General features: G+C 32.3%; 1 protein-coding gene across 2 annotated transcripts in view; it reads left to right on the top strand.

Annotated features, from left to right (window-relative positions):
- Window positions 1-15,683, top strand: part of LOC118194506 (proton channel OtopLc-like) — an 84,233-nt gene that overhangs the window by 46,139 nt on the left and 22,411 nt on the right. For both annotated transcript variants that reach the window (XM_085824371.1, XM_085824370.1), the window contains exon 2: window positions 13,475-13,863. In XM_085824371.1, the coding sequence (XP_085680497.1) occupies window positions 13,475-13,863 (389 nt within the window). The remainder of the gene's footprint in view (window positions 1-13,474; window positions 13,864-15,683) is intronic.

Raw genomic sequence — 15,683 nt, 5'->3', positions numbered from 1 at the left:
ACAAAAGTTTTGTGGGACTCTGCAAATACTGCGCAAATCCGACACATGCGTGAGTGAAACTCTCGATTTTTTCACTCGTACTGTAATATACTATTGCAGTTTTAAGTCATTAACTTTAATTTTAAGACATAGAACAATGTGAAAATTTTAAATAAGTAACAAACGAAATGACAGCGTCACGTGCAAAGCAAGAAAAATGAACGTTTATACTATAAAAAGAACACGCTGAAACATTTTCATTTTTTTCTTTGTTTGTATTGTCTTATCTTTACCTATTTTCAGATACATTGTGTAAAAATATTTGATAACTGTAAAATTATTATAATAACTTAAAGAAATATCAAAACTGCTAAAATTTTTGGCAATCCCCCCCCCGGCTGCAGGTCTCGCGACCACAATTTAAGAAACCCTGTCCTACGCTACCGAGCAAACTTTCATCCCATCTTCCTTATCTAAACCACAACACTAATTAAATACAACGAAAATAAAATAACTTAAAATAAACAACTAACATAAGTTTAATGAAACTTTATATCCTGTGAAAATATGTTCAAAAGGATTCCACGTGCATTTTATAAAGTGTTATAACCTGCTCCAGCATACCATTTTACGTATCTTTTAAAAACTTTGTTGGTTTCTTGACAAAATCATTTTCTGTATTCCAAATTTTTGCATTTTCATATTCCTGAGCTCTCAGATTCTTAGTCACAGTAGTTTTGATGTTATTCTCAAAAGATTTTACTCCGTAGACACCTATTAGTACAGTTCATTATAACGGTCTCCGCCGAAAACATCGCCGCAAAAACATCGCGTAGGAAAACGAGGCGTAGAAAAACATCGCAAGACGAAAACTTCGTGGTACAAAACATCGTAGGAAAAAAGAAAGCAAGGAGAAAACATCATACTTCTAAAACATCGTGGTACAAAATATCGTCATCGAAAATAAAGCTGTTCAAAATCTTCGCAAAAACAAAAAATTGAAAGTTTTGAGATTTTATATTATGCCCAAAGGGGCGTTTCTTTAACGTTTTGTGTGTTACTTTTATTTACTTAATATAATTTTTTTCGCACTTAAACCACATAAAATTTAATTCAACAGTATCGCAAAATATTTAAAAACAGCAGCACAGCATATCTTTAGAATTTCCGATACACAGTCTCGCGCGCTGGGGATAAAAATGTTTTTTTTTCGTACAGTATTGCCATTGCTCGCTTTGAAATCGTTGAATTTATTAATCAAAAATTCGTTAAAGTTTTGCAAAATTTGAAATAGATAATAAAACAAATTCGAAATTAAAAATGTGGGCTTCCAAGTGCCCATGTTCGGTTGGAGGACTACGTTATTCAAAACTGGATGGCTCTAGGTACCATTGTTTTTTCACGATGCGAGAAACATTCATGCATATTCTTCATTATTTTTTTTAAATATGATACATGGCGATAATATTTGGTGGCAACAGTTTTAAAACTGAATCAACGCAAAAAGTGAAATGATGCAAAATTCCATTTTCAGACAAATAGCCCTTTGGGTCTAACGCCTCTTTCGGCTAAAAAAAAAAATTTGAAATACTTAACCCAATTAGACGTGATCCATTAACTTTATTTTTATTTTGTTTGATCTAGAAGCTATCCGGATAACTCCAGTTCCAATATTTGGAATCCGAATAATAAGTGTTATATTTAATGGGTGTGCATTTTTAAATTCTCAACAATGAGGAAAGAGCATTTTTTTTCGGGGGGAGGAGGATAACTAAGTGAAGTAGTAAACTAAAAAAAGTATAAATTACTACTCTGTTGAAGATTGGAAAGTGATTATCTAAATATGATATCCATAGTAGTTGTTATTTTTTATTAGCTCAAATAGCGTTAGTCCAGAAGGGCTATTAATTTCGTTTTGGCATTTTGCGTTCAAAATTTTAAATGTCGGTTCCCTTTTCAAATTGTTGCCATCAAATATTATATTTAAAGAAATGAAATAAAGAAGAATCTGCATAAATGTATGTATGTTTCTCGAATTGTGATAAAACAACGGCACTTAGAGCCATCAAATTTTGAGTAATGTAATCTTCTATCGAATATAGGCATCTGGAAGCCCTAATTTGGGATTTGAAATTTGTTTTATCATCTATTTCATATTTTGTAACACTTCAACGAATTTTTTATTAACAAACTCAATGATTTCAAAGTGAGCAATGGCAAAATTGTATGGGGGAAAAAAAATTATCTTCAGAGCGCGAGACTGTGTTTCAGAAATTCTAAAGATATGCTGTTTTAAATTATTTTATGATAACACTGTTGAATATAATTTTATGGTTTAAGTGCGAAGAACATGATATTTAACAACTAAAGGTAACACACAAAACGATAGAAGAACGCCCCTTTGGGCTTTCAGATTTTATTTTATTTTTTAACTAATTCGTTCGTTGACTTATCAAGCTTTTGTGCATATTTTCATAGCTTGATTTTAGAGAATATTTTTTGAACTTTATTACTGTACATTTTCTCACAAATTGCTGAAACCATTCTTTTAAATGTATTGTAGAAATATTTTACACTTTGGCAACTTAAATGTTTACGACAAGTATATGTCTTTTTCTAAATCGTGACAAAAGTTAACAAAAACGCTTCCGAAACTGAAAGAATTAAGCTTTAATACTGTAGAGGCATTAGATTATTTTAAAATTATTTTGCGATATTACAGTTGAATTGAATTTTATGGTTTAAGTGCAAAGAACGTTTAACAAATAAAGGTAACACACAGAAGGTTAAAAAAGTCTCTTTGTGCGTAATGTAAAATCTGAAAGCTTTCAGTGTTTTTTTATTTTATTTTATTTTTTTTTTATTATAATCTTTATTCTCTAAAAATATCTTTGATTTTCCTCTCCGCCTCCTTAAGACATTTATGAGTTTTTTCTAATTAACATAAGCCGCCTATTGTATTTCATAAGAGTAGATGCATAAAGCAAACAAAATGTTAATCGTTTATTTTCTTAGAAGTTTTAATTCCCAGGAATGAAATTCTCACGCCTACTCCGAATAATATTATACTTTCTGTATTTTAAGCTAAATTTCTATTGTTAATCCAACTCATGAATAGCTTCTTCGGAAGCCTGATGTTGCAGCAATAGCAGGCCATCTTCAACGACATGAGTTATTTTGTTATGAAATACCTCGTTTAGCGTCACATTACGAATTAATGTACATGCATTTGTGAAAAAAATAAAGACTAATACTGACGTGCTTATCGATGAGAAGCAATGATCGCAGTGATAGACCGTAGTCACTTCTCCACCGGAAACAATGATGACGACCTTCGCCCATAACTGCACTTCTGCACTAATAGAATTCTGCAAAGATGACGAACATCTTTTAATTTTACAATTTTTGGACGTACTTCTTACTGTTGAGTAAATGCAACCCAGATTTCTCTTTCTTCTTTTCTAAGAACACAGAAGACGGTAATAATTTCTTAAGCAAGAAACCCGCAAAAAATTTTTCATGAAAATTGGAAAATTTAATTAATACTTTTCTAGCATTTTAATTCAAAGAATATGTAAACCTATCAAAGTGAGTTAAGAAAATGTCATTTTTGAATTGAGTAGAATCTTTAGCGAGTAAAAAACGAAAACACATTCGGGAAAAGAGAGAACTTCATTCTACGCAATATTCTTCATTCTTCATTCTACGCATTCTACGCAATAAGTTAAATCAGTGCGTAGCATCATTCGTTATTAACGTCTACTGTAGAAATTCCTTTGAAAAGTAAGTATTCTTTTATTTCTGGTCTCTAATGTAAAAATATAGCCTATAGAAAACTTAAAATTTTAATGCGATCGTATTGTTTTTCTACTGATATTGTACATTCACTTATTATTTATTCCCTTGAAATATATAAAACTCTTGCTCAATTTGCCCAGAAGGGCTATTAATTTCGTTTTGGCATTTTGCGTTCATTCACTATGAATGTCGGTTCACTTTTCAAATTGTCGCCACCAAATATTATCGCCCTGTGTTATATTTAAAAAAATTAAATAATGAAGAATCTGCATAAATGTATGTATATTTCTCGAATAGTAATAAAACAACGGCACCTAGAGCCATCAAAATTTGAATAACGTATGTTTCTGCCCGAATATGGGCATCTGAAAGCCCAAATTTGGAATTTGTTTTATTATCTATTTGATATTTTGTAAACGTTTTGATAAACAAACGATTATAAAGCGACCAATGGCAACACTGTATGAAAAAAAAAATTATCTTCAGCGCGCGTGACTGTGTATCGGATGTTCTAAAGATCTGCTCTTTTAAATTATTTTGTGATATTACGGCTGAAAGGAATTTTATATTTTAAGTTCATAGAATATGATATTTAATAAATAAAGGTAACGCACGCAACGTTAAAAAAACGCCCCTTTAGGCGTAATAGAAAATCTGAAAATTTAGCTCTTTTTAACTTTGTAATTTTTAACAGTTTTAACCCTTTGCGGCACAATGTATCCGGTCTGGACACACCTAAAAATTTCCTTCTGTACGCACAGAAAAATTGAATGAAAAAGGATTTATAGGTTACTATAGGTTACTCTGAACCTTTTTTATTTATAGCAGATGGCAGCTCGACACAAACAAGTCCATATATTTTAGCCATGTTTAGTTTTAAGACCCTCATTTTTCAAACAAATCTTCCAGATTTTTTTTTAAGGCTATAAAAGGAATTGTTTGAAAAGAAATTTCTATGTTATTTTTTTTTTGGCTGATCTCCTTATTCTATATTAGTTTTAAATTTTTACCTTGAAATCTTGCCTAAACTCAAACGGCGAACCCTAGGTGTGCCCAGACCGGGCTCACCAATCATCTAGGACAACTGAGAGTCTGTAGTCTTTGTTTCTCCGCATCTCATCGGTCATTTCATTGACAATAATGCTCGTTTCAGCACTCTTTTCGAAGCTCTATTCAATCAGTGTGCCCACTTTGGGCACACCCACAGAATTAAAACGATTAGTGCTATCTTCACAAAATTTTACTTGTGTGCTCCTCTAGGCCTAATTAGACTGCCTACATTTTTTTTTTTTTTTTTTTTTTTTTTTTTTTTTTTTTTTTTTATTAAAACTCCGTCTTTAAAAGGTATCGTTCCGGAAAGGGTTAATGAGGGAAAAGGTGAGGCAGTTGATGAAAATTTCGCAAGCATTTCAAAGTTTAGAGTCCATGCTAATAATTGTGCAAAAATCATAGCACTACTTATAGAACCGAAAAGCCTAATACTACTTATAGCTAAGCATTTACTTATAGTACATGAAAGATCCTATACTTTGGCATTCACATTATCTACAACTACGAATAAATAACGGATGGTAATTTCATTTTGCTCAGGAACGCGACCAAAATCAAAATAAGCGAGTTCAAGTTTAACAATTTTTTAATATTGGTGGAGGATGTGTTATTTTTAATATTTTTTAATATTGGTCTAGGATTAGTTGCACTATATTTTTCCCTCAGGACGTATTAAAGTTTCTTAAATATGAAAAACAATCCAACAGTTCCAACAAACATTTTAAAATGGTGAGAAAGCATCTGAAATCAGTGAATTTATTTAATAATTGTGATACCCTCGAAAATTCGCGAAAGAAAAATTTGAAGCGCAATAAAATTGCTACCTAGTTAAAATACATGATTCAATGCCATGATTTAAACATCTCATTTCAGTTTACAATGAATTTTGTTTATGTATAATACAGTGTCTCAAAAAAGTGATGGGACGCTTGTGCTTTACAAAAGGAAACTGCAATAAAATAAATTTAAAAAACATGTAAACTTTTTGGTGGGTGTGTTTCATACTTAAATTTAGTAACAATTATTACATAACATACATTTTCTCAAAATATTAGAATATTAATTTCATAAAAATAAAATTGTTTAGAACGGAGCAGAAAATGGCTCACTTAAGTGATGGGACACTACGTACTATGCAACAAAAATCGTCTGAAGTAAGCAATAAAAATATCTTTTGGGGTATTTATTTTTACTCAAAAGCAATTGCCAATAATTTATAAAATCGTCTGCAGTATTTCTCTCCAGTTTGTTTTGGAATTTTTGTGTTTATTAGCTCTTTGCAGCCATGAATGCTAAACGAAAAGAAACTTTGCCTGGAATTCGAAAATTAGTTATTAATTTGCATATTGAACGTGGAAAATCTATTAGAGAAACTACTGAAACAGTTAACTTCAGTCATTCAACAGTTTTCAATATCATTAAATGATATAAAAAGAATCATATGATTCAGGATAAAAGAAGACCTGGCCGACCATCAAAGCTATCCAATGGAATAAAGCGAATTATCGTTCGAAATATTTTAAAAAAATCCAAGAATGAGTGCTCCTAAAGTTGCAGCTGATTTAAAAGCATTATATGGAGTAATTGTTAATTTTGAGACTATTAGAAGAGTAATTCGATCTACTGGATATCACGGTAAAGCAGCCAGGAAAAAATTCTTCGTAAGTGAAAAGAATAGAAAACTCCGACAGGCTTTCGCAAAATCCAATATAAATAAGAATTCTGATTACTGGAATGAAGTTATATTTGCTGATGAGAGTAAATTTAATATATTTGGTTCTGACGGTAGAATCTTGGTGTGGAGAAAACCCAGGGAAGAATTTCGCAAACAGAACTTGGTGCCAACAGTAAAACATGGTGGAGGAGGAGTTATGGTATGGGGGTGTATGTCGTCCGCTGGAGTTGGTAATCTTGTTTTTATTGACAGTATAATGGATCAGTACAAGTATATTGACATTTTAAATCAAAATTTGAAATCTTCAGCACGAAAATTGAACCTTCATAACAATTTTAAATTCTACGAGGACAATGACCCCAAGCACAGTGCTCTGAACGTTAGACTCTGGCTGCTGTATAACTGTCCTGAAATAATAAAAACATCTCCACAATCTCCACAATTAAATCCCATAGAAAATATTTGGCAAGAATTGAAATCAAGAATTCGCAAACACACCATTTCTTCAAAACAACAATTAAAATCGGTGCTTCAAGAAGAATGGGGTAAAATCACTCCAGAAATCACAAAAAAAAATTAGTCGAATCCATCCCAAGAAGATTAAATCATGTTTTAAAAGTAAAAGGAAATCCAACAAAATGTTAAAACCTTTTAAAAAGTAAAATTTTTGGATAAATATTTGATGGAAAAGTAAGTGTCCCATCACTTAAGTGAGCCATTTTCTGCTCCGTTCTAAACAATTGTATTTTTATTAAATTAATATTTTAATATTTTGAGAAAATGTATGTTATGTAACAATTGTTACTAAATTTAAGTATGAAACACACCCACAAAAAATTTTACATGTTTTTTAAATTTATTTTATTGCAGTTTCCTTTTGTAAAGCACAAGTGTCCCATCACTTTTTTGAGACACTGTATATTTAATTAACTTGTAGAGACATTAGGTATTTTTCGGAAGCCGGAGAGATGAAAAATTAGCATCGCCTTCGCCGGGAATCGAACCACAAACCTCTGGAATACCGGCCTAGCCTGCAGAACCACTACACCACGAAGACACGCTAGGAAGGCGGAAGAAATACCTTATAAACTTATATATTTTAATACAAATGTAATTTAAAAAATAAACTTTTCCTGTTTCTTTTCTAACACGCAAAATTGCTAAAAGTTACTAATATTTAATTTAATCACTAGAAATTCCTAATATTTGATTAGCAACTTCGTTTCACAAAAAAGAATTCTTTTTTCAAAACACATTTATTGTTTTCTACAAATGAATTTTTCTCTCGTGAAATGAATACATTTATAATTAACTTTTCAAAGCATTCAATTTTCATTGGGTCTCTAACTCTAGAATATGCATGTTGATCTGAGCATTATATTCAAGATATAATATTATATATATATGTGATGTACCAGCTTTTGTCCGGAATAAATAGAATGCTGAAGAATCATAAATGTAGTCGTAACTTAAATTATCAGACGATAAATTTAAAAAACAGGATCCATTTATTATATTTCAGGAGAAATAGCAGTTACAAAAATCAGATATCCGGAGTAAATAAAAAAGAATTACTAATAACTTTTTGTATGAAGTTTACTGCATCGTGACATTTAAGAAAAACCGGGAAAAACAACTTGACTACGAGGCTGTGCATTTAATTCCACGTACTTTCAAATAAGAGAACGTCGCCATTAAAAATGAAAAGAACATACAGTTAGAATTTTAAGTGTATTCTTGACTATGGAATTTTATTATTACATATATGTTTCCATGAATGTTTGATTAGATAAAAACTGTATAGAGTAATGATGAAAACGTAATAGCATGTGACCCAATCAACATTCTTTATTTCTAATAGTAACTACGGATTGCAAATTTAGCCAGTTATAGGTAATTCGTCTAAACTTCCAATTAAAATCTGTTTACGGGTAATTTACTGGTAATTTTTTCCAAAAAAAAAAAAAAAAAAATGTTGGATGTGTATATAATAGCAAATAGTATTTTTTTAACCCCAGAATGGCTATTATTCTCGAAATGGCATTTTGCGCGGATTCATTAAAAGAGTTGAAATCCTTTTCAATTTGTTGCCGCCAAATATTATCGCCCTATATTATATTTAAAGCAATTAAATAATGAAGAATTTGCATGAAATGTATACATGTTTCTTGCATTCTGAAAAAACAACGGTAGCCATCAAATTTTGAATAACGTAATCCTTCGTTCGAATATGGACATCTGGAAGCCCAAATTTTGACTTTCCAATTAGTTTTATCATCTACTTCATATATTGTAAAACTTTAACGAATTTTTGATTAAAAAAAGTCAACAATTTCAAAGCGATCAGTGGCAACACGATACGGAATAAAACATTTTTATCTCCAGCACGCGAGACTGACTGTGGGAAATTTTAAAGATATGCTGCTTTTAAATATTTCTACCCCAAAGGAGTTTTAACCTAAATGCCCTCGAAACGTGTAACGCCCCTTTAAGCATAATTAAAAATTCTGAAAGCTTTCAGATTTTTTGGGTGGCGGGCATTGGCCATTTTATGTTATAGTATAAAATATAAAAATAGATATTTTATTCAAAACTTATTGCACAAATATTTATTAAGATAAATTATATTCTGAATAGGAAATATAAAATGGCTTACCATGTAGTACACAAAAAATAATCCAAAATAATTTGCCATCTTTTAACATTACAAAAAATGAACAAATTTTTATGCATATGTATGTAGGTATTTTCCTAAATGAATTACCATGGTTGTAATTACCATAAAAATATTGAGGAAGTATTCTCTTATAGATAAAATAAATGTTTTCCATGTAAGTAAAATATAGGCTTAGAAGACAACAAGAAGTTGTTTTAAACTGTAGGTTTAGTATTGATTGCATAAGAGCTGGCTATCTAATAATCAATTTTTGATTGATTCTCAAACATTTTAATAAAACATCTCGGTTAATTTTTGATGTAGGGAAATGAAGACTTTCCTATTTTATTTTCTATAATGAGTATAAAATTTTATTGAATAAAACTACAGAGAACCGGATGACGATATAAAAAGTTAGTAATTCTTACAAAATTTGTCTTTAAAATTTAAAAATACCAAAACACAATTATTTAGGGGTACTAAAACATTTTCGTAGATGAAAGTGTACGTCTACGACCAACAACTGGGAAACTAAAGGTCACCTGATGTTTTTTATGGAAGCAGTGTATATTTTTTTTCTTTTCAATTAATTTCCAAAAAGATAAATTCTCTTTCCAGGAGTATAAAAAGGGAAGAGAAGCTAAACGAGGGCCAAGATGTTGGTTTGCTTAAACTACTGTGTCGTTCAAATCAGCACGTATTAGAACACTGTTATTGAATCTGAAACTTCATTGTAATTAGCATTCTGAGTAATTACTGCATTTCCTCGTTCATAGCTTTTTAAAGCTGGTTCTTAAATTTTAAAAAAATGTCCGCGTAATTTTCTCTTTCCTCAATGCGTTCAGAGGTAAAGTTTCCCTAAATTTATAAAATGGATTCGTCCACGCAGTGATTATTTTCATTCTTACTAACAAACTACCTGCAAAGGTCACGCCGAACAAGCCCTATACGCCCTTCTAACTGTTGAGCCTTATGCCCGCCTAATACAAGGACCGGCCAATTACAGCGAAGCAAACATACCTATTTTATTTTCTATAATGAGTATAAACAGCGAACTTACATTCAATCTATGATTTGGGTGAGTCTGCTGCACATTCACCTTCTCTAATTATGTATTATGTATGGATGATACCATACATAATACATAATAAATCTAAGGAGTAGAATAAAAATCAAAAATAAGAACAAACAAGGTGAATCTTTACATTATGGTAACTTGGCGATTTTTTGGCGAAAATATGGCGACCAACCCTGCTACAGCAGCCTGTTAGTTTTGTTTTGGGCGCCATTTTGTTTTCACGAAGTAAAGGCACTTTTTTTTTTTTTTTTTTTTTACTCAACATTTTTTCCAACAATCTGCTAGCCGAATTACGCTTATACTAGAACTTCTATGGAACAAAAATGCTTAATCATGACGAAGATTAGGTGCGAAATTGGGAGAAAGTGCAGAATCGCAACCTGCTTTCCGCGTTTTTAAGAACTGCACATACACGGTATCCATGTACACGTCGACCTATTTTCACTTTAAAAAAATCCCAGAATTGCACAAAAATGGCATTGCGCACACTCTTCACATTATCTATGTACACATCGACCTATTTTCACTTAAAAAGTCAAAGAAAATTGACAAAAATCCAATTCTTCTTACTCTTGTAAAAAGCGCCAAACAAATAAGTGGGCGATTCTGCACTTTAGCAGCGAAATTGTTTCTAAGTGCTTATTAACTAAAATCACGATCGGAATTTTTCCGGAAAATGTCACATGACATGTCTCATGATCTCTCATTTCTCTGAGACAAAATAATTTGTCATTCGAACTGTGTACTTCTCAAATTATTGCTAAAGTCTTAGCTAGTAACCTTTACCACGTTACCAAAATGTCGCCAAACTACCTGTTACCATATTCTAAAGGAGCCCACCAGCGGCCGAGCGGTAAAGTCGCTGAACACTGGTAGTTCGGTCCGAGGTTCGAATCCCGCGAACGGGCTGGCTGCATGGGCGTTTTCGTGGTTTTCCCCATGTGTAACGTGTATACGAGCCAGTTTCCCTTAGAAAGTCCTCCACGAAGGCATCCCTCCCCTTAAACAGATAGCCCTCGAGGCTTTGCCATAATCACACACACCCACACCATATTCTAAAGATTAGCCTAAACGAGATTCTAGTTAGAAAGAAGTAGAAATGTAGATGACTTATTAGATTATTCAATGTTAATACTCTATGTATTCTTACTCGAATGTAGGTTTCTTTCAAAGAAATAATATTGCGATAGTTACTTGTAGATTATACGTGACTACTTTTCATTTTTTTATATTCTTACTGTAAACGCGTCCTTCGGAAATTAAATAATTTGCATAATTTTCCCCTCGAAAGTCTTCGAGTATCATATTTCAAAGAAAATATCCATTTTGACAGCTATCGAATGCAATTTAACGATGTTTTTGCATAGCATCTGAACGTAAGAACAGTATAAAGGACTCTTTTTTTCCCAAAAAAAATTATAAAACTGATTTGAAATGAATTCTGAAGAGGAGTTTTCGTGCCGTCTGTGCGTACGTATGTATGTATGTGTGTATGTATATCGCATAACTTAAAAAACGAATAGCCTCAGAACATTGAAATTTTGTATATAGGACAGCTATAGCATGTAGATGTGCACCTCCTATTTTAGTTGCAATTCGCCTCACTAGAAATAGAATTTTATATATATATCCCCTCTGTTACTCGGCTCAGTGATCTCAGTTTCTTTATTCTTACATGTTTTTAAATTGTGCATTTTTTACTTTAAAAATGATTGAATTATCTTTTTCTTATCTTCCGGTTAAGGTTTTTATACCTTTAGTAAATCTACATCCAATATTTGTAGAATTATCAACAATTTGAAAGTTGTTTAAGTGCGACTAAGCCTAATTATTTTTACTGTAGCAGACATGTTCGTTTGCATCTGAAACTTAGCAGAATAATGGATTTGTTGCCAATCTAGAGAGACTAAGCTTCGCAACAACAAAAATAACGCCTTCTTTTATTATTGTGAATTAAATCATGCTTTATCCATTCTTGAATTTATTCGAGGAAATAAGTGTTTAAGATTTACTTCGTAATTTTTAATACAAATATTTAGAGTTTTTTGTATTTTTGGCCTTGTCGTGAAGTGAGCATTGAATTAATTGAATGAGAAATACTGAATCGTCTGTGAAAAACGGTTTCTTTTTTTGTTTGTTTAATTTCTTTTATACATCGTTTTAGATTTATTATAGTATTTGAATATTGAATATAACATGTGGCAACGATTACATAATTCCTCAGATTGTAGAGTCATTAGGTTAATTCGAAGCAGAAAAGATGAAAAATATGCAACCGCCTTTGCCGGGAATCTGGATTACCGGCCCAGCGTGCTAAACCACTGCACCACGAAAGACGCTAGGAAAGAGAGAGAAATACCTTATATACTCCCCTTTTTAAAGGGCGACTAGGGTTTTAGGGGACCTAGTCGCCAAATCCTGGGTGCGGAGAATCATCATCCACAATCCTTTTAGTTCGGGCGCCACTTGTAGAGTCATTAGGTTAATTGGAAGCAGGCAAGATGATAAATCTGCAACCACCTTCGCCGGGAATCGAACCACGGACCTCTGGAATACCGGCTCAGAGTGCTGAACAACTACACCACGAAGGACGCTAGGAAAGTGGGAGAAATACCTTATAAGATGATATAAATTTTGTGCATTCAGAGTTACAAAATGAATGAGATGTAACGCTGTTAAGTGAACCTAGCGCCAGAGTATCGCTATGGTAAACAAATATAGTGAATTTTAAAGAATTCATTTATTCAATTATAGTTTATGCGCTAACGACGGAGTAGATTTAAATCAATCCAATAAGTTTAAATGAAATGCAAAAAAAAAAAAAAAAAAATGCGTGTAATTTAATATTCCATACAAGGAAGTCATGTGGTGTACACATCAGATTTTTTTTCATGAATTATGGCAGAAAGTTGTAAAATTAATACGTATCTCACATGTACTCTTGTAGTGAAACGCACAGCATATCGATCCAGCATTCTGAAAGTCCCGAGTTCGGATCTGTGTAGTATAACAATTCTTTTTTTTTTTTTTTTTTTATTTATTTATTTATTTATTTATTTATTTATTTATTTTCCATGAAATCTTTCTTCAATCTCATCCTTTTCTCTAATAGTCTTCCTAAAATGTACACAGAATGTCTACCTCTAATTGTAATAACAAAAATTTAAAGAAATGTGTCGTATGTTGTACGAATGTTCGGTTTCACTAGCAAAACTAATTAGATGCTTTTGTAATTTAGATGAACGAGTTTCCTGTCACAAACATTCCCGTCCGTCCCTCTAGCACGTTCAGTAGCAGCAGCAGCAGCAACGGCGACTCCTCGGACAGCGGAAAAGGACCACCAGATAAAAACGACGAGGACAATGCAGACAGTGGCAACAGTTTCACTTTTCATCCTTCTTCTTCCGAGTTTGGCACACCGAGAAACAGCATGATCAATAGCACGATTAGTAGTATCTCCGAAAATGTTCCAACTTACGCAAACAACACAGATATAACATTCGCAAATCGGCGGAAAAGCACAGATGCTAGCATCACTAAGCAGCGGATTCCGAGTCCAGAAGATAGTATGTATGGTATTGATACTTATTCGGAGATGGCAGATGAAGAAAAAACAAAACTTCTCAGGTAATATGTGTTTTTTTTTAAATTTATTTTCTAGTATTTTTTAAGTAATTATGTACTACACAAACTAATTTAATGCTGGAATCTACTGCAACAAATTGTTCGTAATAGCTTAGGTTAATCTTTGGATTATGGTAACATGGCGATTTTTTGGCGAAAATTTGGCGACCAACCCTGCTACAGCAACGTGCTAGTTTTGTTTTGGACGCCATTTTGTTTTCAAGAAGTAAAGGCATGTTTTTAGTCCAAAGGGATTTGAATCCCGAAGGACTATTAGTTTCGTTTTGGGCATTTTGCGTCGGACTCATAAATGTCGGTTCACTTTTCAAACTGTTGCCACAAAATGTTAGAGTCCTGCATTATATTTGAAGAAATTAAATAATGAAAAATCTGCATAAATGTATGTATATTTCTCGTATTGTGATAAAACAACGGTACATAGAGTCATCGAATTTTGAATAACGTAATCCTCCAACGAATATGAGCATGTGGAAGACCAAATTTGAAATTTGAAATTTGTTTTATGATCGATTTCCTATTTTTTAAAACTTTGACGAATTTTTGATTAACAATTCAAGGATTTGAAAGCGAGCAATGGCAACGTTGTGCAGAAAAACATTTTTATCTCCAGCGCGTGAGTCTCTGTATCGGAAATTCTAAAGATATGCTCGTTTTAAAACTATTTTGCGATATTGCTGTTGCACTGGATCTTATGGTTTAAGTGCGGGGAACATGATATTTAATAAAGAAAGGTAACACACAAAATGTTAAAAAACGCCCCTTCGGACGTAATTTAAAATCTGAAACATTTCGGATTTTTTTTTTTTTTTTTTTTTTTTTTCCCAACAATCTGCTAGCCGAATTACGCTTATGCTAGAACTTTTATGGAACAAAAGTGCTTAATCATGACGAAGATTAGGTGTGAAATTGGGAGAAAGTGCAGAATCACAAACTGCTTGCCGCGTTTTTAAGGATTCCACATACACGGTATCCATGTACATACACGTCGACCTATTTTCACTTAAAAGAACATCCCAGAATGGCACAAAAATGGCATTGCGCACACTCTTGACTTTATCCATGTACACTGCTAAAGTCCTAGCTAGTAACCTCTATCGCCTTACGAAAATGTCGCCAAACTACCTGTTACCATATTCCAAAGATTAGCCTAGCTTACTACTGCAAATACAATCTTTTTAACTTATGCTTCATCAATATGAACTCTTTCATTTACGCAATATCCCTCAAAATCCCCCCATGAAAAGACATAATAAAATATATAATTAAATTGACCTTCTATGTGATAATTTTATTGATCATAAATTGTGTAAGTGTCCTAAAATATTCATGTAATCAACGGTCAAGGTTTTAAAATTGGAATTTGGTTTAAATTTGGACAGAAATATGTCCCGTTACAGCACTCATAGTATTAAAAGCTGTTGCCTAACGTTCATTGATAATCAAGCTTGGCGCAAAATTACTAATTTTAAAAAATTTCATCCAATCAGCACTAGACACGTAAATATTCAACTAGTATGCTTAAGAATATTGAATCAATTATCATTAAAACTCTAGAGAATTCTAACGTAAATATGAGGTAGTACTGAGATTGTGCTCCTACGATGATAGGTAAGGGTGACCATCAATTAACTATTACTTTATTGTCTTCCAAGTATGATCTCATAACGTCTGGTGTTCTCTGGAAGCATAAAATGTACGAAATGTTTGAAGTGAATTATCACTGTCTTGGAAAATAGCCCAGAAACGGGGAAAAGTATTCAATGACCATTATATTTGACTCAAATAAAAGTTAATAAAAGGCA

The sequence above is a fragment of the Stegodyphus dumicola genome, chromosome 9 (assembly GCF_044657685.1).
Source record: "Stegodyphus dumicola isolate Sdum_Otavi_A_Nest chromosome 9, ASM4465768v1".
NCBI classification, from domain to species: domain Eukaryota; kingdom Metazoa; phylum Arthropoda; class Arachnida; order Araneae; family Eresidae; genus Stegodyphus; species Stegodyphus dumicola.
The sequence above is the reverse complement of the archived record's forward strand: the minus strand, read 5'-3'. Positions and strand labels throughout refer to the sequence as shown.